The sequence below is a fragment of the Nycticebus coucang genome, chromosome 6, assembly GCF_027406575.1.
Source record: "Nycticebus coucang isolate mNycCou1 chromosome 6, mNycCou1.pri, whole genome shotgun sequence".
Classification (NCBI taxonomy): domain Eukaryota; kingdom Metazoa; phylum Chordata; class Mammalia; order Primates; family Lorisidae; genus Nycticebus; species Nycticebus coucang.
In genome coordinates, this window is record NC_069785.1 from 23,401,050 (window position 1) to 23,425,465 (window position 24,416).

Here is a 24,416-nt window from a genome sequence, read left to right on the forward strand (position 1 = left end):
TTTCATGATTGTTCAACAAGCACCTTTGATTGCCTATTACATGCTAAACACAAGATGAAGATAAATTATAAGCCACTATTCCTGCCGTCAGGATAATTTACAACCAAAAAATAGTATCTTCAGTATAATATCAGCTTTCCTGACTTAAACGGAGAAAAGAGGGAAAAGGAAGTACAGGGCTAAAAAACAACGTTTTAAAAGAAGAAATTGATGGAAAGATGAGGTGGTGGTTTATTTCACACAAGTATAGCTTTTTTTTTCTGAGACAGTCTTACTCTCTTGCCCTTGGGTAAAGTGTCATGGCATCATCGTAGCTCATAGCAGCCTCAAACTCTTGGGCTCAAGAGATGATCTTGCCTAAGCCTCGGGAGTAGCTGGAACTACTGGTGCTTGCCACAATGCCCAGCTAGTTTTTCCATTTCTAGTAGAAACTGGATCTCACTCTTGCTTAGGCTGATTTCAAAATCCTGAGCTGAAGTAATCCACCTGCCTTGGCCTCCCAGAGTGCTAGGATTACAGGAGTGAGCCACCACACCTGCCTACAAGTATATCTTTATATGTCTTGACATAAGGAATTAAAACATCTGTTTTATAAGGACATGAAAAGCAGTCACAGAAGATACACAAATAGCAAGTGGACACATTCAACCCCAGATGAAAAATATATATTCTTCATAATTAGAGTTGTGAAAACAGAAAAATTTTACTTAATGGTAGGAAAATCATAGAATAGATTATATGTGTATGATGAAATTTGGATTAGCAAAGATTATCCTAGAATAAAAGTGATTGGAAGGTCGGTGCCTGTGGCTCAAAGGAGTAGGGTGCCGGCCCCATATACCAGAGGTGGTGGCTTCAAACCCAGCCCCAGCCAAAACCTGCAAAAAAAAAAAAAAAAAAAAGATTTGAAAAGTATTAAAGAGGTAACGTTAAATGAGAAAAGCAAAAATTTTAATTTTTTTTTTTTTTTATCAAATCATAGCTGTGTACATTGATATGATCATGGGGCATCATTCACTAGCTTCACAGACCGTTTACCAAGTTTCACATATACCCTTGTAAGATGCACCGCTGGTGTAATCCCACCAATCCCCTTCCCTCTACCCACCTCCCCCCTCCCTCCCCTCCCTTTCCCCCTTCCCCCTATTCTTAGGTTGTAACTGGGTTATAGCTTTCATGTGAAAACCCTAAATTAGTCTCATAGTAGGGCTGAGTACATTGGGTACTTTCTCTTCCATTCTTGAGATACTTTACTAAGAAGAATATGTTCCAGCTCCATCCACGTAAACATGAAAGAGATAAAGTCTCCATCTTTCTTTAAGGCTGCATAATATTCCATGGTGTACATATACCACAATTTATTAATCCATTCGTGGATCGATGGGCACCTGGGCTTCTTCCATGACTTAGCAATTATGAATTGGGCTGCAATAAACATTCTGGTACAAATATCTTTGTTATGATGTGATTTTTGGTCTTCTGGGTATATGCCCAGTAGAGGAATTACAGGATTGAATGGCATTTAGTATGATCCCAAATATATTTTTTAAGTGTAATTGTAGATTCAATGAACTATGCTGCTTCTCCTTAACTGTTGATGATATGAATTGGTGTTAACCTTAAAATGAATTAATGAATCTAGTGAGTCCTGATACTAAGAGCAAAAATGTTAGTCAGTACTGAAACTTCTTTAAAAGTTCCCCATAATGTGTTTCATGTGTTGATTCTTTTGAAACTTGATGAGAATTTTATAATCCTGGTTTAATGCTTTTTTTTTTTTTCACTTTGTTGCCCTCTGTAGAATGCTATGGCATCACAGGTCACAGCAACCTCCAGCTCTTGGGCTTAAGCGATTCTCTTGCCTCAGCCTCCTGAGTAGCTGGGACTACAGGCACCCGCCACAACACCCAGCTATTTTTTCTTGCAGTTTGGCCGGGGCCAGGTTCTAACCCACTACCCTTGGTATATGGGGCGACAGGCGCTGCCTCCTTTTTTTTTTTTTAATCTGAGCTGGCAGTGAGGTTTTTTTCCTCCTCTCTTGAGGAATCATATCTTAAGTACCTATTAAAAAGCTATAAGGGAAAGGTCTGTTAGTTGGAACACCTCATACTCGTGAGGACAGAAAAGCAAAGAATAACTTTGTTTATATGTAAACTACCTATAAAAAGGCCAAGTTCTATGGTATTAAAGGCTATGTGTTACATGTACAATTTTTGTGTAGTTTTATCAGTATTGGATGAAGTTGTTAGTGTTATCTCAAATATCCCCATTATTGGAATGTACATTCTCACATTTACAATATAGTAGTATTTAAATTTAAAAAAACCTAAAGTATGAAATTTAAATATTATTGAGAACTTCCCTGCTTTTAGGTGTTAATTGTTAACATTTTAGGAAAAATAAGGATACCAGAGCATGGTGGAAGAGACCAGAAAAGCTGATGCAAGTAACTTTTAGATATGTTTTACTTAGAAAATAGTTAACTAAAATGTCAGAATTTGCCCAGGTAAAATCTTTATTACTTGCCAGAGATGCAGGTTAAAAAACAATCTTCGGGTGGCGCCTGTAGCTCAGAGAATAGGGCGCCGGCCCCATATACCGAGGGTGGTGGGTTCAAACCCAGCCCCAGCCAAACTGCAACAAAAAAAATAGCTGGGCGTTGTGGCGGGCACCTGTAGTCCCAGCTACTCGGGAGGCTGAGGCAAGAGAATCGCATAAGCCCAAGAGCTGGAGGTTGCTGTGAGTACTGTGACATCATGGCACTCTACCAAGGGCAGTAAAGTGAGACTCTGTCTCTACTAAAAATAATAATAATAATAAATAAATAAATAAATAAATAACAATCTTTATTGGGACGGGGCACAGTGGCTCAAGCCTGTAATCCCAGCACTTCAGAGGCTATGGCAGTTGGATTATCTGAGCTCACAGGTTTGAGACCAGCCTGAGCCAGATTGAGACCTCATGTCTAAAAATAGCCAGGTGTTGTGGCGAGCTACCTGGGAGGCTGACGCAAGAGAATCACTTGAGCCCAAGAGTTTGAGGTTGCTGAGAGCTGGGACGCCACAGCACTCTACCAAGGGCGACAAAATGAGACTATCTCAAAAAAAAAAAAAAAATTTTTTTTCATTTGTGATTATTTTTTCACAAAATACGGCTTCTCCCAACTGTAAAAATAATCCATAATCAAATCATTTTTCTGTTGGTTATGTTAATAACATTTTCTTCTCCTAAGATATATAAAGTTATTCAAGGGTAATTTATCTTATTTTAGTAGTTGCAACAGAATAATGCAACAAAATAAATTAGCTGTAGATACTCAGTATGCCCTTTGGTTTATTTTGTCTTTAATGTACTTACTTTTAAGTCTGATTGCTTCTGATTTTAGGATTCTTACATTGGAACAGCTTTTGGACAGTATAAAGCGCACAAAAGGAGCTCGTCAGCAAGTAGTTCAGTTACATGTTGTTTCTTCAATTTCTAGTTTCCTGAAGGTAATTCTTTTTAAAAAACGTTTGAAATATTTGCTTAATTTTTTTTGGTAATGACTGGAATGCAAAACTCCTAAAACCACAGCTTCTGTAAGAACCACTTGTTCTTGCCCATCTTGTACCTCTCTTCATACTTAACTTTGGCCTGTCATCAGTCCTTGTGTTTAAGTGCAGGGTCTCTGGAGACATCCTGCACTTGGGTGGCACCTGTGGCTCAGTGGGTAGGGTGCCAGCCCCATATACCCAGGGTGGCAGGTTCAAACCCAGCCCCAGCCAAACTGCAACAAAAAAATAGCCAGGCGTTGTGGCGGGCGCCTGTAGTCCCATCTACTTGGGAGGCTGAGGCAAGAGAATCATCTAAGCCCAGGAGTTGGAGGTTGCTGTGAGCTGTGTGATGCCACTGCACTCTACCGAGGGCAATTAAATGAGACTCTGCCTCTACAAAAGAAAAAGAAAAAAAAGACATCCTTGTTGAGGACAGTTTTGTCCAAGGACCTTTCCACAGAGTATCTTGTGGTCATGGGGTGATTGTCGTCATAAACATTCACAAAATACTTGGTCTTTGACCACTTTAGCAGTATTCTTCTTGCCCATGGCACCTGTCACTTTGCATAGATAATGATTAATTACCACCACCACAGCATGGCTATAGGGGTGGTCTCAGGTGCCGTCATTACTGTTCTTCATGATGACTGCTTTGTGTCTGCAGTAGCATCCATCCAGCACCAGCACCACTTTCCCAGGTTTCATGAACCTACCCATTTCAATCACCTGGGCCTATAGCAGAAAGTGAGGATGATATTCTTAAAGGGCTTTTTTTTTCTTTCACTTTTTTTAATCTCCTGATAAAAATGTTTCATGATTTAAAATTCTCATTTTACCTTTTTTCCACATAAAGCTTGTTAGTTAGAAATGAAACTTATGGTGTTGTCTGAGAGTCCATGCATTAACCTACTGAATCTGATAGTCCAGATCAGGGAATTGGTGGCCTATGGCCTGTGGACCAAATCTAGCTAGCTCATTGTTACATTTATGACTTATTGTTTCTAAGTTCGATAAAATATAATAGGTTTCATTGTTTCATTTTATGAATATTTCTATAAATGTTCTGAACACATTTATACCTCAATGATAATTGTTGCCATATTATTTTCTGGAGGTTTAAGATTCTAGAGTGCTCTGTGGGAAAAAAGTCAAATTATGTTTGTATGATCAGCATGGATTTTTGTATTCTGGCTTTTTCAAATTGTAATTTAAGTATGAACACATTTGGAACACACCTTCCAAACTGGATCAAAGAATTTACTGTGATTGTAAGTTTGAGTTGTTCTTCACATATTTCAGTATGTGACTGGCTCTAAGGGAAGTTTAGGTACAGAAGAAATGAGAAGACTTGCTCTAACATTAGTTATGGGAGGCCTGGAAAGTTCCAACCCCCTTTTGAGATGTGCAGCTGCAGAGGCCTGGGCCAGATTAGCCCAAGTGGTTGATGATGGAACTTTTACAGCCGGATTAGCTCAAATTAGCTTTGACAAGTAAGTGAATTTTTTATTCATATACTCATGGACTATGTGTCAAAACTAACCATAGCTTACTGGTTTATTAGCACTAGTAAGAACTTTATTCTGAGATATAATGAAGAAAAAAATTGGTAAGTATTGGTGCTTCAGAATAAAGAACCCCTCTGTCTTAATTGATGTTACAATATAAAACTATCACTATTTCAGCTTTAACTTTGTATAATAACAGAAGGTTCACTATAACATAAGTGATATAATTCACCATCAATACAACAGACTCGGCTCAGCACCTGTAGTACAGTGGTTATGGCGCCAGCCATATACACGAGGGTGGTGGGTTCAAACCCGGCCCAGGCCAGCTAAATAACTGCAACAAAAAAATAGCTGGGCATTATGGCAGGCAGTGTGGTCCCAGCTATTTGGGAGGCTGATGCAAGAAAATCACTTAATCCCAAGAGGTGGAGGTTGCTCTGAGCTGTGACGCTAGGGCACTCTACCGAGGACAACATAGTGAGACTCTGTCTCAAAAAAAAGAAAAAAAAACAAAAACAACAGACTGTAGGAAAATGAGTCATTTAACAGAGTTTTCTTTTTTTTTTTTTTTTCCCCAGAGTCTCACTATTTCGCCCTTGGTAGAGTGCCCTGGCATCACAGCTCATAGCAACCTTAAATTCTTGGGCTTAAGTGATCCTCCTGCCTCAGCCTCCCAAAAAGCTGGGACCACAGGTACCCATCATAATGCCCAGCTATTTTTTTGTTGTAGTTGTCATTGTTGTTTAGCAGGCCCAGGCTGGCTTTGAACCCACCAGCCTCAGTGTATGTGGCTGGCACCCTAGATGTTGCGCTATGGGCAGCAAGCCAACAGAGTTTTCTTAACTTGTTTTATACACACACATATGATAGGTAGTATGAACAATCTACAGAAAAACGCCTTGGCGGCAGTGCCCATAGAATTTTTATCAATTAATAGTAAATGTATTTCTGGCTTGGCACTCATAGCTCAGTGTGAGTACGGTGCTAGCCACATACACTGAGGCTGGCAGTTTTGAGCCTGGCTTGGGCCTGCTAAACAACAATGACAACAACAATAAAAAAAATAGCCAGGTGTTGTGGAAGGCGCCTGTAGTCCCAGCTACTTGGGAGGCGGAGGCAATAGAATCACTTAAGTCCAAGAGTTTGAGGTTGCTGTGAGCTGTGACGCCATGGCACTCTACCGAGGGTGACATAGTGAAACTCAATCTCAAAAAATAATAATAATAAATGTATTTCTGAATTTTGTAACTATTCACATATAAAGTTTTGCCTAAGTGACAATGAACATGAATTCGTTTTTTCACAGTGATGGGCATTTATTTTTATTTTTATCATTACAGATTAATATCAGCAAGGGATGTGGTTACCAGAACAGGATACTCATTGGCTTTGGGATCCCTAAACAGGTATTTAGGAGGAATAAGTTCTTCTCAGCACTTAAATTCTTGTATTGGAGTCCTTTATGCTTTGTCTCAGGATAACACTTCTCCTGATGTGCAGGTGAGTACCTCATGTGACACTTTCTTTGAAATGCATGATTTATAGATGATGTAGATTATGTTTTTATTGACCATTATTAATTTGTAAATAATATTTCTTCCCATGGTAAATGTCAATGCTATTGTTAACCTTGATGGATTTTTAAAATTTAAATCTATCTTCACTTCATACTCAGAGTTATAAAGTCAAGTTCGGTATCTTTTTCTGAAAACAGATCTCCCTTCCTTTTTTTTTTTTTGAGACAGAGTCTCAAGCTGTCACCCTGAGTAGAGTGTGATGGCATCACAGCTCCCAGCAACTTCAGACTCTTGGGCTTAAGGGATTCTCTTGCATCATCCTCCCAAGGAGCTGGGACTATAGGCGCCTGCCACAATGCCCGGCTATATTTTCGTTGCAGTTGTTGTTTAACAGGCCTGGGCCGGGTTCAAACCTATCGCCCTCCATGTATGTGGCTTATGCCCTGCTGATTGAGCTACAGGCACTGCTCTCCCTTTCATCTTATTAATATCAGTTTTAAAGAGCTTAAAATGTGCTAGGTATTATATTACATTCTTTCAAACATATTATCATATTTAATCTTTACAGTAATTTCAGGTGTATAGCTCCATTATAGGGAAATAAAACTGAGGCTTACAGAAGCTAAGTAACTTGCTCCTAGCTGGTAAGCTAATGAATCATGGAATCAGTTCAAGAACACAAGTTGTGGACTCAAAATTCCTGTTCTTAACCACTTTATTGTTCCAGGTGTCTTAATCTGTTTCTACCAATAAACTCATCATTCCCCTGATACCTTCATCAAATGTGGAATGAGTTTTATTCCTCCTATTGTTTTACTCGCCTTATGTCATCTTCTCTCTGTCCCCCTCATTAGCTCACTTACTGTAGTAGCCTCCTAACCAGTCACATTATTTTTAGGATCTTTTCTTTCCAACTCTCTAGATTTAAGGCCAAATTTATTTTCTCAAAAGATTTTCATCTTGGCCAAGTTCTGTGACTCATACCTATAATCATAGTACTCTGGAAGGCCAGGAGATCCTGTCTCAAAAAAAAAAAAACAAGGCTTGGTACCTATAGCTCAGCAGCTAGGGCACCAGCCACATACACCAGAGCTGGCAGGGTCAAATCCAGCCCAGGCCTGCCAAACAACAATGACAACTACTACCAAAACATAGCCAGGTATTTTGGCAGGTGCCTATAGTCCTGGCTACTTGGGAGGCTGAGGCAAGAGAATTGCTTAAGCCCAAGAGTTCAGGGTTGCTGTGAGCTGTGATGCCATAGCACTCTACCTAGGGCAACAGCTTGAAACTTCTCAAAAAAAAAAGGTTTTCATCCTGTCATTTCCCTACTGAAAAGCTGCACAACTGCTTATTGCTTGGATTTTGGTTTTGGTTTTTGTTTTCTTTTAGATACTATCTCTTCTACCCAGTCTGGCATAATAGCTCACTGCAGCCCTGAACTCCTGGGCTCAAGCAATTCTCACATCTCAGCCTCCTGATAGCTGGGACTATAAGCATGCACCAACACACCCAGCTATTTTTTGTGGTGGGTCATGCTTGTAATCATAGTACTCTGGGGTGGTACCTGTGGCTCAGTGGGTAGGGCGCCAACCACATATACTGAGGGTGGTGGGTTCAAACTCAGCCCTGGCCGAACTGCAACAAAAAATAGCCAGGTGTTGTGGCGGGTGCCTGAGGTCCCAGCTATTTGGGAACCTGAGGCAAGAGAATCACCTAAGCCCAGGAGTTGGAGGTTGTTGTGAGCTATAATGCCATAGCACTCTACCAAGAGTGATAAAGTGAGACTCTGTCTCTAAACCAACCAAAAAAAAATCACAGCACTCTGAGAGGCTAAGGTGGGCAGATAGCTTGAGCAAAAGCGAGACCTCCTCTCTACTAAAAATAGAAAAACTGAGGCAAGAGGATTGCTTGAGCCCAAGAATTGGAGGTTGCTGTGAGCTACAATGCCATGGCACTCTACCCAGGGCAACAGCTGGAGACTCTGTCACACACACACACACAAAATTGTGCCCAGCTGATTATTTCTTCTTTCTTTATTTTATTTATTCTTTTCTTCTCTTTTTTCTTTTCTTTTCTTTTTTTGAGATAGAATCTTGCTCTGACTCCCAGGCTAGCATACAGTGGCATCATCATGCTCACTACACCTTTCCAATATCATCAATTCTGAGTTTTCTCAGTTGATGTCTCTCACCTAACAAATAGGAGCCCATTTTTGTAGCATTTTAAATACTGTTAAGTTTCCTTTTTTTTTTTTATTTTTTTTTTTTTTTAGATAGAGTCTCACTTAGACGCCCTGGGTAGAATACTGTGGCGTCATAGCTCACAGCAACCTCAGATACTTCGGTTCAAGCAATCATCTTGCCTCAGCCTTCCAAGTAGCTGGGAATACAGGCGCCCGCCACAACACCTAGGTAGTTTTTTCTATTTTTGGTAGAGACCGGGTCTTGCTGTTGCTCAGGCGGGTCTTGAACTCCTAAGCTCAAGCAATCCACCCGCCTCAGCCTTCCAGAGAGCTAGGATTATAGGCGTGAGCCATCGCACCCAGCATGTAAGTTTTTTATGCATTAATAAAAGGGATAAAACTTTTTCAGTTTATTTCCTGATGGAAGAACTTATTTACTCCCTATGTGGGAACATTCAAATATTTACAGAAGTAGAATGTGTACTATAATGGCCGTATTGTACCTATCACCTACCTTTAGTTATGTCAGTATTAGGCCAGGCTTGTTTCATTTTAACCACAGTATATATGTATATACATTACAACTTCTGTAAATTGACCACCAAAGGGACTGCAACAAACTAGTCAACAAACTGACCATTGGGAAGTGGTCAATATAAGAAACTAGATCTGCTACTCGGGAGGCTGAGGCAGGAGAATCGCCTAAGCCCAGGAGTTGGAGGTTGCTGTGAGCTGTGTGACGCCACGGCACTCTACTGAGGGCCATAAAGTGAAACTCTGTCTCTACAAAAAAAAAAAAAAAGAAACTAGATCTACTGTACTGATACATACATGTGGTACATGTCCAGTCCATGAAAATTAGGTCAAGTTGGCTGGGCACGGTGGCTCACACTTTTAATGCTAGCACTCTAGGAGGCCAAGGCAGGTGGATTGCTGGAGCTCACAAGTTTGAGGCCAGCCTGAGCAAAAACAAGACCCTCATCTCTAGTAAAAAAAAAAAAACATAGGGCAGCGCCTGTGGCTCAGTAGATTAGGGTGCCGGCCCCATAACCAAGGGCAGCAGGTTCAAACCCAGCTCCAGCCAAACTGCAACAAAAAAATAGCCAGGGTGTTGTGGCGGGTGCCTGTAGTCCCAGATACATGGGAGGCTGAGGCAAGAGAATCACCTAAGCCCAGGAGTTGGAGGTTGCTGTGAGCTGTGTGACGCCGCAGCACTCTACCGAGGGTGATAAAATAAGACTCTGTCTCTACAAAAAAAAAAAAATAGAAAACCTGAGGCAAGAGAATTGCTTGAGCCCGAGTTGGAGGTTCCTGTGAGCTATGACACCACAGCATTCTACCCATGGTGATGTCTCAAAGTAAAAGAAAAAAGAAAACTGGGTGTTGGCTCGGCGTCTGTGGCTCAAGTGGCTAAGGCGCCAGCCACATACACCTGAGCTGGCGGGTTTGAATCCAGCCCGGGGCCTGCCAAACAACAATGATGGCTGTAACCAAAAAAAATAGCCAGGTGTTGTGGCAGGCGCCTGTAGTCCCAGCTACTTGGGAGGCTGAGGCAAGAGAATCGCTTAAGCCCAGGAGTTGAGGTTTCTGTGAGCTAGGATGCCATGGCACTCTACCCAGGGTGACAGCTTGAAGCTCTGTCTCAAAAAAAAAAAATAAAAATAAATAAAAAAAGAAAACTGGGTGGTGCCTGTGGCTCAAGGAGTGGGATACTGGCCCCACATGCCAGAGGTGGCAGGTTTAAACCCAGCCCTGGCCAAAAAATAAAAAAGAAAGAAAATTAGGTCAACTTAAGGAAGTGGTCAATGTAGGGAGGTTCTACTGTATGTAAATAGAAGTGTGACTCATCATAAATATACACGTCTACAAACTGACTACACTATGTAACCAGCACCTGAATTAAGAAATAATACATTGTGTGGCTCAGCATATACCAAAGCTGGCGGGTTTGAACCCAGCCTGGACCAGCTAAACAACAATGATAACTGCAACAAAATTAGACGTGGCAGGCATTGTGGCGGGTGCCCATAGTCCCAGCTACTTGGGAGGCTGAGGCAAGAGAATCGCTTAAGCCCAAGAGTTGGAGGTTGCTGTGAGCTGTGACCCTACAGCACTCTCCCAAGGATGACATTATTAATGAGATTGTCTTCAAAAAAAAAAAAAGAAAGAAAGAAAAGAAATAATAGTTTGTTAATACCCTACACCAGTGGTTCTTAACCTTCCTAATATTGCAGTGTATTTTCATTGTTACAAAGGGGTGAGACGCACAGGTTGAGAACCGCTGCCTTAGACACTTCACTCATGATGTCTTCTAGTTCACTACCTGCCCCACCAGAGATAACTACTATTCTAATTTGCAGCAGGACAAATTAGTTTTGGCTGCTTTTATACTTTATTATTCTTTTTGTATCTGTCTTTCTTCACTCAACATTAAGTTCAAGAGATTTGTCCATATTATTGCATGTAGTTGTAGATTTTGTTGAATCCTTTTAACAACTTGAATTTTTATTCTTTACTATAGATTAAGCAATACACAATTTTTGACGAACTAGATTTGATTTAAGCTGTTATCTAAAGTACCGAATATTATCTTAGAATTCTTAGCACTGAGCTATATCTAAATATACTATTCTAAATATATTATCAGATTGCCTCTGGTTTTATGAGGTGGATATTTAAAGAGAAGACCTTTTTTTGTTTGTTTGTTTGTTTTTGAGACAGCATCTAGCCACTGGGTGGTGTGCTGTGGCATCATCGTAGCTCACTACAAACTCAAGTGATGAGCGTCATCGTAGCTCACTACAAACTCAAGTGATGAGCTTAAGCGATCCTTCTGCCTCAGCCCCATAGGGTATTAAAATTACAGCTGTGAGCCGCTGTACCTGACCAAGAAGGATTTTTTTTAACTATTAAAGTTCTCCATTTCTCTTTCCAAATTAGTAGTAGCACATACATACTTTTCTTTATCACTTTGTTCAACAAAAGCAGAATTTAAGGTATTGTATATGTCTTAATTTTAATGCTACTGTAATATTTTTAATTATTTTTCTCTGTCTTTACAGACCTGGGCATTACATTCTCTATCATTGATAACTGATTCTGCTGGCCCCCTCTATCATGTGCATGTGGAACCTACTCTTTCTCTTATTATAAGGTTGTTGTTAAATGTGCCTCCTACTCATGCTGAAGTTCACCAAAGTCTTGGTCGCTGCCTGAATGCACTTATTACCACCTTAGGTCCAGAGCTACAAGGTGTGCACAGCTGCTTTTGTGATGTTTTGCGTTAAAAGTATACACATAAAGATGAATTCCATTCTGTATGTTTTGTTAAATGAATGGATGAATGCCATTCAGTCTGATTTCTCTTCACATTGGAAAGACAAGAATTAGATAAGGCCTGGTGTGGTGGATCATGCCAGTAATCCTAGCATTCTGGAAGGCCGAGGTGGGTGGATTGCTTGAGCTCAGGAGTTCGAGACCAGCCTAAGCAAGAGGAGACCCCCATCAATACTAAAGTACATAAACTAGGTCAGGCATGGTGGCAGGTGCTTGTGGTCCCAGCTACTTGGGCAGCTGAGGCAAGAGGGTTCCTTGAGCCTAGGAGTTTGAGGTTGCTGTGAGCTATGACACTACAGCACTATCTGGGACATCTGAGTGAGACTGTGTTTCAAAAAAAAAGGAAGAAAGGGGGCGGTGCCTGTGGCTCAAAGGAGTCGGACACCAGCCCCATATCCCAGAGGTGGCAAGTTCAAGTCCAGTCCTGGCCAAAAACAGCAAAAAAAAAGAAGAAAGATTAGTGTGGCGCCTATGGCTCAAGGAGTAGAGTGCCAGCCCCATGTATACCGGAGGTGGCAGGTTCAAACCTGGCCCCGGCCAAAAACTGCAAAAAAAAAAAAAAGGAAGAAAGATTAAATAGGTCCTAAGGATGCTTTCTTTTTTTTTTTTTTTTTTTTTTGTGGGTTTTGGCCGGGGCTGGGTTTGAACCTGCCACCTTCGGCATATGGGACTGGCGCCCTACCACTTTGAGCCACAGGCGCCGCCCAGGATGCTTTCTTTAACTATTAAAATGACAGACATGAAGTAGAATAAAGAGCTCCCGTCTATTTAAGAAATAAATAAGTGAGAAATCTCACTGAGAAATCTCAGCTACTCTGATCTATTCAAATCACACAGAATGATAATAGTTTGTGAAAGTAATGCTTAATTAATACAAGCAGGACTAAGTTTATTGGCAATCTCTAATTCCACTTTTTTATGAAAATTTGATATAACCTACAGACAGTCTTAGATTCTTTTTTTTTGAAACAGAGTCTCACTGTGTTGTCCTCTGTAGAGTACTGTGACGTCGTAGATCACAGCAACCTCAAACTCTTGGGCTCAAAGCAATTCTCTTGCCTCAGCTTCCCTGGTAGTTGGAACTACAGGTTCCTGCTACAATACCCAGCTGTTGTTTTAGACACAGGGTCTCACTCTTGCTCAGGCTGCTCTCAAACTGCTGAGGTCAGGCAATCCACCATTCCCAGCATGGTCTTAGATTCTTCTTTGCCTAATAATTTATGTTGTAGTAAAACTTTCAGATGAATAATAAGTAATCTAAACTCTGTTACCCAGATTATTTCTGCTTTTTTAGTAGAAATTGTTCTTTATAGATCTGTAAGTTTAAAACTGGCAGTAAATTTTAAAACCCAATAATATATGTTTAAAGAATAGTGATTTTATAGGCCAATTATTAAAAGCTTTCTGCTTTTTAATTTAGGTAATAGTACTTCAATTTCTACCTTAAGGACTTCCTGTCTGTTGGGCTGTGCAGTGATGCAAGACAACCCAAACTGCCTTGTTCAAGCACAGGCCATCTCTTGCCTTCAGCAGCTTCATATGTTTGCTCCGCGACATGTCAACTTGTCTAGTCTGGTTAGCTGCCTCTGTGTGAGTATAAAATTATAAATGAATCTCTAGATTATTTTATTTGAAACTTAGTACACATTTTGGTTATTCTCTATACTATACAAAATCGTATGTTATATACATTGCTGTTTTTCCTCAGTTGGAATCTGAGGAGGGAGGCACCTTTCATGTAGTCACTTCTTAGATCGCTTACATATTGATAATCATTTTTCTCCCATTAATTTTGAACTTAATATTTGGAATATTGATTCATTAATCAGTAAATACATATCAGTGTTCATTATGTCCCGGATACTATATAAATGTTGTAGACGTGCAGAAATTTATGTTGTCACCTGTCTTTCTCTTCTTTTTCTTCTTCATCCTCTTCTTCTTCCTCTATTTTAAATGATTACAAAATTGTTTCCATCTCCTAGATGGAGAAATAACACCTTTCCTTAACATTCTAGCAACATTCACATCAACATTAGGGTTCTAATAATGTATTTAATGAATGGGAAAGGTGAAGGCAATCAACTACAAGTTCTGATGTGAAGTGAATCATAATTGTCATTGGTTTTAAGTTTTACCTTGAGCATCTACAATATCTATCTAGACTTGCCTCAAAAACTGAATTGCATTTGGAATTATAACTTGACAACCTGCTTTTCAACTTTTTCTGCCCTTGCAATGTTCACAGCACACTTCCTATTATTAAAATGGCAGTTGAGAATCATTATTTTTGACAGACCTTTTATTCTCAATCTCGAAGCAAAATGCACAGCATTTCAGAGTTTGAAAGAAGCTCAGAATTTAAAAATCTGTCACATAGATAATCCCTACTTTAGTAGAATGATGTTTGCATTATTAAAACGAATCTTCTTGGCTTGGCACTAGCCACATACACCTTAGCTGGCAGGTTCAAATCTAGCCCGGGCCCACCAAACAACAGTGATGGCTGCAACCAAAAAATAGCCAGGCACTGTGGTGGGCTCCTGTAGTCCCAGCTACTTGGGAGGTGGAGGCAGGAGAATCACTTGAGCCCGGGAGTTGGAGGTTGCTGTGAGCTGTGATGTCACAGCACTCTACTCAGGGTGACAGCTTGAGGCTCTGTCGTAAAAAAACAAACAAACAAAATCTTCTCAATAAGATAAACTGAAGACCAGTCATTTACCTTGTTCAAGGTAACACATCTAGGTAGCAGTAGCTAACTCTTAAGTGTGAAATCCAGGTTTGTGGGCTCCTTATTCAGCCCTTAGTTCATTATTCCCTATTGCTTTTGTAGATTTTATAAACGGATCTTTTAAAAAAATTTTTTTTTGGAGACAGAGTCTCACTTTGTCCCCCTCGGTAGAGTGCCGTAGCATCATACCTCACAGCAACCTCGAACTCTTGGGCTCAAGTGATCTTCTTGCCTCTGCCTCCTGAGTAGCTAGGACTACAGGCACCTGCCACAATGTCCAGCTATTTTAGAGACAGAGTCTCACTCTTGCTCAGGCTGGTCTTGAACTCCTGAGCTCAAGTAGTCTACCCGCCTCAACCTCCCAGAGTGCTAGAATTACAGGTACGAGCTACCATGCCCTGCCTTGTGGATAGATCTTATCTCAACTCTCTGGAGAGCCTAGCTGTGGGAAGGCCCAGCTATGTGCCCTTAGTGAAGTCCCATAACCTGTAACAGCCTCAGCTTCCTTGTCTATAAAACAGGATTATACCAAGTCCTGCATGTAAAAGCACTATCCCAGGTACTTAATTAGCATTTTAGAATGGTAATTGCTTTTCTTGTCTTGACATGTGTCTTAAACATATATTAACCATTGTATTAATTATTGATACTTATAGTCATATAAAACTTTAAAAAGAAGATGTGACTTTCTTTTTTTTTAATACAGAACATTTCACAAATTTGTGTGTCCTCCTTGTGCAGGGATCATGCTAATCTCTGTGTTGTTCCAATTTTAGTATATGTGCTGCCAAAGCGAGCACAGAACTGACTTTTCTGGTCCTGTATTTTTTAGATCTTGGTGTCAATTTTGCATTAGGGAAAATAGCACTTACAGGAAAAAGCTTTTACTTATACTATTCAAGGAATTTTGCCCAGGAATATTACCTTTTGTTGTTGTTGTTTTGGAGACAACATCTCACTATGGTGCCCTGGGTAAAGTGCTGTGGGATCACAGCTCACAGCAACCTCAAACTCTTCGGCTTAAGCGAGTCTCTTGCCTCAGCCTCCCCAGTAGCTGGGACTACATGCACCTGCCACAACACCTATCTATTTTTTGGTTGTAGTTGTTTAGCTGGCCCAGCCAGGTTCAATCCTGCCAACCTGGGTGTATGTGGCCAGCACCCTACCCACCGAGCTACGGGCGCTGCCACGAATATTACTCTTTTATCTTTGAAGACCCTTGCCGAAATCAATTATTAAAAAGATTTTCACTCTTTCTCAAGTTGGTCTAACTTTTAGTCTCCATTTAAATATAGTGATACTGCCATTTTTTCTCCTTAAATTGTAGTAGAAATTTTCTGTTATACCTTTTCAAATTTCTTCTTTAACTGATACATTAACTCATTTATTAGTCAAAGTTTATTGAAAAATGAAAAACTGGCCAGGCCTGGTTGCTCATGCCTATATAATCTTAGTACACTGGGAGGCTGAGGTGGGTGGATTGCCTGAGCTTACAGGTTTGAGACCAACCTAAGCCAGAGTGAAACCCCATCTCTAAAAATAGCTGGGCATGTGGTGTACACCTGTAGTCCCAGCTGTTTGGGAGGCTGAGGCAAGAGAATCACTTGAGCCCAGGAATTAGAGGTTGCTGTGAGCTGTGACACCACAGCACCCTACGGAGGGGGACAAATTAAGACTCTATCTCAAAAATAAAAGAAAAATGAAAAGGAAAACTAACCACTAATTCATGGTAAATAGGCTCTGTCAGACTTGTTAGCTTTTTTCCTTCCCCGGGTCAAAAAAGGTTACATATAAAGAAGAATAGAGACTATTGTCAGATTTTTTCTTCAGGTGCAGTCAGAGTGAGAAAATTAAAAATAACAGTTACAAATCTTATTCATGTTACATATAATATCTAATCATTATGATTTAATATTTAATGATTTTTATTATGAAAATATATTCATGGCAGTGCCCATAGCTCAGTGGGTAGGGCGTCAGCCACATACACTGAGGCTGGTGGGTTCAAACCCAGCCTGGGCCTGCTAAACAACAATGACAACTACAATAAGAAAAATAGCTGGGCGTTGTGGTGGATGCCTATGGTCCCAGCTACTTGGGAGGCTGAGGCAAAAGAATCACTTAAGCCCAAGAGCTTGAGGTTGCTGTGAGCTGTGACAGCACGGCACTCTATCCAGGGTGACAGCTTGAGACTCTGTCTCAAAAAAAAAAAAAAAGGAAAAAAATACATATATTCAAAAATTGCTACCACTAAAAAGAAAAAAATTGCTATCATTAGTGTGTTAATTACATGTCTTAATATATTGGTTAGTAATTCTAAATTTATTAGATTGGGCTTATTATATTAATATTTTTAAATATTCTGTGGAACAAGAAAATTGCATTTCATCATTAGACAAGAATCATACTGGAAAGGATTTTCTTCTAACTGCATGCTGTTTAACTTCCATTCTAAACACGGCCTTCGCTACACTAGCAATTCTCAGTGTTCTTAGTTTTAAAACTTGGCTTCTAAGAGTAAAAAAAAAAATCTATCATTAACTTCTGATGAGGTAAACTGTTAACTTTGTCTCTTGCTGGACACCTGTTTCTGTGACTGCAGTCCAGATCTCTCCTCTCACATGCATGCCTGCTTGACTTGGATACTGAGGTGCAACCAGAGATTCCAAAGAAAAACTTAATTATTCAAATATACATTTTGAAATTATACTATATTTTATATCTTTATATCCTGGAATTCTTGAGTTGAGTATATTCAAGATCTTAGCTCAGCTCCTATTTTGTTAAGTTGGAAAGTAAAGTATGTGTGGCATATTGTTTAAGCTGAAGCTAAGCCAATATGAATAACAATCAATTTTATATTTTAATGCTTAGCTGACTGTTGTCAGAGTCATCCTAGTAATTATCTTTTGGTTTTGTCATGACCAGTCTGTCATTTGTTTTTGTGCAGGAGATCTTGTTGGATAATTCTGTGTTGGTAGGTCCCCGACCCTTGATTTATAACTTTTTTTTTTTTTTCAGTTTTGCAGTGGTGTTTCTTTGTGTCGTTTTTGGTTGTAGATGTTTGTTTTCCTCTGCATCTCTTTGTTTAAGCTAACCATTAATGCAAAGTTCGGTATGTGTAGCATGTTACCTGGTGTTTATTTAATACCAATGTAAACAAATCCTTCCTAACTTTCTCCAGCTGGTGCACTCACTCCTTGCACTGAGTTTTGCATCATTTTCATTTAATACTCAATATATTCATTTTAGAAAGGAATTATAGTTATGGTTTAATTTAATTTCTGTATTTTGCTTGCATTGTTTGCCTTAAAGCACTCTATTCCTCTTCCCAACATAAATGCTGGAGAATGAGATGGAGATAGTAAGCCTCCCATTTTGCTTTGTGTGACAGCTTTTAGTCTTTTTCCTGCCAAACAAATAAAGAGTACTTGTAAGCATGCTTTTTCTAAAAGATTGTTTCAACAGCCTGAATAAACGCTGCACCTGCCTTGTATTATATGCTTGTAAAACTCCAGTTAAAATAAGTAGTAGATTTATTAACTTTTCTTTTAAATCCTCTTGAGTGTGTTTTTTTGTGATTATTGTTGAAATACAGCAATAATCTTGGGCATGAGTAAGCTTATGTTTTAATTTCTCTGTTAATCCTATGTACAAGTTTCTAACAGGAACAAAAGAGTTCCTAAACATGACGAGAGTGATATTATCTTGAGACTTTCCTGTGAATTATAGTTCTGTCTACTTTTGAGTTTATGATAGAGCTTGAGGGTATAGTAGAACATACCTATGAAGCCATTCCTATCCATCTGTTTTACTGATGATATATTCACAATCTTTATGTTTTTTGGCTTCTGATAAAATTTAAAATTTAGCTCTCTTGTTTCTTCTAATTTGAAAACCAACTCCTACCACCTGTTTTTTTTCCTATCCAAAGTTAACCTCTGCTCTTTACAATAAACACACCTACTTCAGTCCTGTTTTTTTCACGTATGCCAAATCTCATGCCATTATTTCTCAAATTTTACTTTGAAAATCACTATTGTAAAATGCATATTTATTGTTGTAGACCATACCAAACTGATCTTTACTTTTAAATTTAGAACAAAATAAATTTAAAATCTCTATACTTCATTTCACTTAGGAAACCATGGAGTAAGAATTTGTATCCAGAGACAATTTGTTTAATTGACCATTTGAGTTATATCACAAATCTTATTTGCCATAATTAGACAAAACCTATTGAGATTTAAATTGTATGTTTTCTGAATAAAACTCTGCCCTTATTTGAAAATGCTTTTATTTAGTCTATATCTCATCTGAATAAAATACTATTGTTAGAGACTCACAGTAAAAATAACTTTTATTGAGAATTTACTGTTTGCTAGGTACTGTGGTAAGCACTCTGCATTTTAGTTTGTGTTAATGTCACAACAGCCCTATGTGATGTGATAGTGTTACAGATAAAGATATTAACACAGAGAGGGATTTAAATAATTTGCCCAGAGTCACACAGCTAGTAAGTGGTGGATTTAGAACGCAAATGGAGATGGTTTGATTATAGAACCTCCATTTTAACCACTATGCTCTATTGCCTTTATAGATTTATATAATTTTCTACTTAGAGAATTGTAAACATTATAATATAGTTGCATGAACACAGATTTATAAACTGCAAATACATCCTTCCAATTGCATTTCTTTTCTCTCTCAAAACTATTTTTACTCGTATAAATTCTGTCTCCTATCAAAAGGCTTTTGCTTAGATTTGTTCATGAATTGTGTATAATCTAGTATAGTAATACTCCTTAAATTGCTTCTAAGTTAGATAATCAGAACTACATACTAGAGTAGTTGCAAGAAGTTTATATGTATTTAATAAATTGTAATCAGGAGGGGATCCAGTGAGTATCTCTTAGACTTACTGAGTGTTACCAAGAATTTTAGTGCTTTCATTACTCAAATGCTATTTTTCAGGTGAATCTTTGTAGCCCCTACTTGTTGCTGAGAAGAGCAGTACTGGCTTGCTTACGTCAGCTTGTACAGAGAGAAGCAGCTGAAGTTTCAGAACATGCTGTTATGCTTGCTAAGGATAGAAGACAGGAATTGACCCCAGGTAATTCTTTTCATCAGGATTATATCCAGATCAAATGACTGTCTTAATCTTAAATTTTTTCCTTTTTTTTTGGCCAGGGCCGGGTTTGAACCTGCCACCTCCGGTATATGGGGCTGGTGCCCTACTCCTCTGAGCCACAGGCACAGCCCTGTACATGAGTTTTTAAAACAAAAAAAAATTTTTTTTAGAGACAGTCTCACTCTGTCACCCTCAGTAGAGTGCCATAGCGTCATAGCTCACAGTAACCTCCAGCTCTTGGGCTTAGGCGATTTCTCTTGCCTCAGCCTCCCGAGTCACTGGGACTACAGGCATCCGCCACAACCCCCAGCTATTTTTTTGTTGCAGTTTGGCCGGGGCTGGGTTCGAACCTGCTATCCTTTGTATATGGCGCTGGCATCCTACTCACTGAGCCACAGGCCCCACCCATAAAACAAAATTTAAACGTTAATATATAGTATGTCTTAAACTTGCTATAAGCAATCATTGCTTCTTAGCCAGGCACTGTGGCAGGCACCTGTAGTCTCAGCTACTTGGGAGACTGAGACAAGAAAATCACTTAAGCCAAAGAGTTCAAGAGTTTGAGGTAACTGTGAACTGTGACGCCATGGCACTCTACCAAGGGCGACATAATGAGACTCTGTCTCAAAAAAAAAAAAGAAAGAAAGAAAGAAATCATTACTCCCAAAAACATTTTGCTGCTGTGAAAAAAAATAAAAAAGAAATCATTGCTACCAGTTCTTCTAACCAGTGATGTTATTGGTTTACAGCAGTGATTCTCAAACTGAAATTTCTAAGCCAGCAACGTCCACCTTACCCAAGAACTTGTTAGAAATACAAATTATTGGGGTAGTGCCTGTGGCTCAGTTGGTAGGGCACCAGCCCCATATACCGAGAGTGGCGGGTTCAGACTCGGCCCCAGCCAGCTAAAACAGCAGTGACAACTGTAACAACAACAACAAAAAAAAGCTGGGTATTGTGGCAGGCGCCTGTAGTCCCAGCTACTTGGGAAGCTGAGGTAAGAGAATCACTTAAGCCCAAGAGTTGGAGGTTGCTGTGAGCTGTGATGCCATGGCACTCTACCAAGGGCGACAAAAAAGAGACTATCTCAAAAAAAAAGAAAAGAAAAGAAATACAAATTATTGGGCCCTATCTTGGATGTAGTAAATGAGAATTGGGAGTATATCCCAGCAATCTATGTTTTTGTAATCCCCGTGTTAGTACAGTCATACACCACATAATAATATTTTGATGATGTCAAATGATGGACCACATATACAATGGTAGTCCCATAAGATTATAATACCATATTTTTATTGTACGTTTTCTATGTTTACATTCACAAATACTTACCATTGTATTACAGTAGGCTACAGTATTTAGTACAATAACATACTATACAATTTTGTATTTTGTTGTCCTAGCTACTCTAGTACTTAAGGCAGGAGAATCCTGCCTTGAGCCCAGAAGTTGGAGGTTGCTGTGAGCTAGGCTGATACCACAGCACTCTAACCTGGGGCAAGACTCTTGTCTCCAAAAAAAACCAAAAAACAACCTTTTGCTTCAATTTGGATTAATTAGCATAGCTGGATTGCTAGACAGACATACCTAATGATAGGATCAAACCCCACCCAAATAGGGTGGACCCGACTTCAAGAATCAACCCCCCACCCTCTCCCACCCAGATGTCCCACCTAAGAAAGGGGAATGGGTCAACCTCTTACCCTTCCCCACCAGATGTCCAACCCAGGAAAGGGAATGTCCCAACCCCTACCTTCCTGACCTGTAAGACCCCTGTTCACCATTACCCACATGTGGATTTCTTTCTGACCCTTTTGGAAATCTTACCCCACCTGCACCCAGGTGGGATAAAGCCTTTTTTTTTTTTCTTTTTTTTTTTTTGAGGTAGAGTCTTACTCTGTCATCCTTGGTACAGTGTTGTGACATCACAGCTCACAGCAACCTCCAACTCTTGGACTTAAGGCTTAAGCCTTAAGAGATTCTCTTGCCTCAGCCTCCCAAGTAGCTGGGACTACAGGCCCCCGCCACAACACCCGGTTATTTTTGTTGCAGTTGTCACTGCTGTTTTAGCTGGCTGGGGCCGGGTTCAAACCTGCCACCCTCAGTATATGGGGCCAGCGCCCTACCCACTGAACCACAGTGACAGCCAATAAAGCCATTTTAATTGTACAAACTGGGCCTCCATTTTCCTCTTGTCTCGCACCTTGGAATAATCTTTCATCTTTAGCTCTGTAACCTTTTACCTAGGAGATAACATACTTTCAATTCCAAACCACCTCAATAAAGCTAGTCTCATGAATTTTTTTGTTTTTTATTGCACATAAAAGTTATGTTTACACTATAATGCTAGTATTATATCTTAAAAAATAATGTATATACCTTAATTTAAAAAAACTATAGGACAAGTGCATTGAGTCATGGCTATAATCCTAGCCCCTTGGGAGACAAGACAGGAGGATCTCATAAGGTCAGGAATTTGAAATCAGCCTGAGAAGAGCAAAACACCATCTCTACAAAAAATGGAAAACTTAGCTGGTCATGGCAGTGCACGTTTGTAGTCCCAATTATTCAGGAGCCTGAGGAAGGAGGATTATGTGAGCTCAGGTGTTTGATGTTTCAGTGAGCTTTAATGATGGCACCACTACACTCTAGGTGGGGCAACAGATCGAGACATATTTTTAAAAAAAAATTTTTTTTTTTTTTTTTTTTTTTGAGACAGAGTCCCACTATGTCACTGTTGGTGGAGTACCGTGGCGTCATAGCTCATAGCAACCTCCAACTCTTGGGCTTAAGTGATTCTCTTGCTTCAGCCTCCCAAGTAGGTGGGACTATAGGTGCTGCCACAATGCCCAGCTATTTTTTAGTTACAATTGTTTACTTGCCCAGGGCCAGATTCGAACCCACTACCCTTGGTGTATGTGGCTGGCTTGGTAACAACTGTGCTACAGGCACTGAGCCTTTAAAAAAAACTTTATTGCTGGGCGGCGCCTGTGGCTCAGTGAGTAGGGCGCCAGCCCCATATGCTGAGGGTGGCGGGTTCAAACCCAGCCCCGGCCAAACTGCAACCAAAAAATAGCCGGGCGTTGTGGCGGGCACCTGTAGTCCCAGCTGCTCGGGAGGCTGAGGCAAGAGAATCACGTAAGCCCAAGAGTTAAGAGGTTGCCGTGAGCCGTGTGACGCCACAGCACTCTACCTGAGGGCGGTACAGTGAGACTCTGTCTCTACAAAAAAAAAAAAAACTTTATTGCTAAATAATGCTGATAATCATCTTAGCCTTGAACTAATTATAATCTTTTTGCTGGTAGAGTCTTGCCTCAACATTGAAGCAGGCTGGCTTGCTCAGGCTGACTATGGCAGTTAATTTTTTTTCTTTTTTTTTTTTAATGTGGCAGGGACAACAAAATACAAAATTGTATAGTATGTTATTGCACTAAATACTGTAGCCTACTGTAATACAATGGTAAGTTTCTTAAAAATGCAGTGGTGTTTGCTATATTGATTGTTCCTTTCATGAACAATCTTTCAAACAATTTGAAAGATTTCTCTGTAGTATATGATGTTGTTGATAACATTTTACTCTCTCAAAATCAGAAATTCTCTCAAAATGCTCTCAAACCCTGCTGCTGCTTTTTTTTTTTTTTTTTTTGAGACAGTTTCTCTATGTCACCCTTGGTAGAGTGCTGTGGCATCACAGCTCACAGCAACCTCAAACCCTTGGCCTTAAGTGATTCTCTTGCCTCAGCCTCCCACGTACTTGGGACCACAGGCGCCCACCACTACCCCTGGCTATTTTTTGTTGCAGTTGTCATTGTTGTTTAGCTGTTCTGGGCCAGATTTGAACCTGCCATCCTTGGTGTATGTGGCTGGCACTGTAACCACCGTGCGGTTATTTATTTAAAATTAGAGAGAAAATAAAACAAGCATTCTAAGAAATACTGGATAAAACTTATAAGTATTGAGCATTAATCAAGTAAAAATTTTTACGTTATTAAGAAATTATATTGGGCGGCGCCTGTGGCTCAGTCGGTAAGGCGCTGGCCCCATATACTGAGGGTGGCGGGTTCAAACCCGGCCCCGGCCAAACTGCAACCAAAAAATAGCCGGGCGTTGTGGCAGGCGCCTGTAGTCCCAGCTACTTGGGAGGCTGAGGCAAGAGAATCGCTTAGGCCCAGGAGTTGGAGGTTGCTGTGAGCTGTGTGAGGCCACGGCACTCTACCGAGGGCCATAAAGTGAGACTCTGTCTCTACAAAAAAAAAAAAAAAGAAATTATATTAATAACTCTTTAATAAAGACTTAAATTACAAAGTCTTTAATAAAGACTTAACCTGCCAATGATATTACATAAAACATAGCTATACAGTTTATAAATAAACCCAAACTTAAATGTGAACCAAAATAGACCTCATTAGATTAAGGCACAGTATATTTGGGCTAGTTCTTTAAGATTAATCTTAAAGATTTAACAACTGAATGTGTGT

At 39.8% G+C, this 24,416-nt stretch overlaps 1 protein-coding gene, 1 non-coding gene and 1 pseudogene across 5 annotated transcripts in view; 1 reads left to right on the forward strand and 2 right to left on the reverse strand.

The window, feature by feature from the left end:
- Nucleotides 1-24,416, forward strand: part of HEATR5A (HEAT repeat containing 5A) — a 143,591-nt gene that overhangs the window by 75,999 nt on the left and 43,176 nt on the right. For all 4 annotated transcript variants that reach the window (XR_008380734.1, XM_053594901.1, XM_053594903.1 and 1 more), the window contains exons 17-22: nt 3,386-3,491; nt 4,833-5,023; nt 6,382-6,541; nt 11,803-11,992; nt 13,497-13,666; nt 19,782-19,920. Coding sequence is in view for 3 of the 4 variants with exons in the window: in XM_053594901.1 (XP_053450876.1) it covers nt 3,386-3,491; nt 4,833-5,023; nt 6,382-6,541; nt 11,803-11,992; nt 13,497-13,666; nt 19,782-19,920 (956 nt within the window). In the remaining variant the exon portion in view is untranslated. The remainder of the gene's footprint in view (nt 1-3,385; nt 3,492-4,832; nt 5,024-6,381; nt 6,542-11,802; nt 11,993-13,496; nt 13,667-19,781; nt 19,921-24,416) is intronic.
- Nucleotides 3,503-4,295, reverse strand: LOC128588224 (60S ribosomal protein L27-like; annotated as a pseudogene).
- LOC128589402 (U6 spliceosomal RNA) lies at nt 15,504-15,607 on the reverse strand. The gene has a single exon (XR_008380992.1). It is a non-coding gene; the product is annotated as a U6 spliceosomal RNA (small nuclear RNA).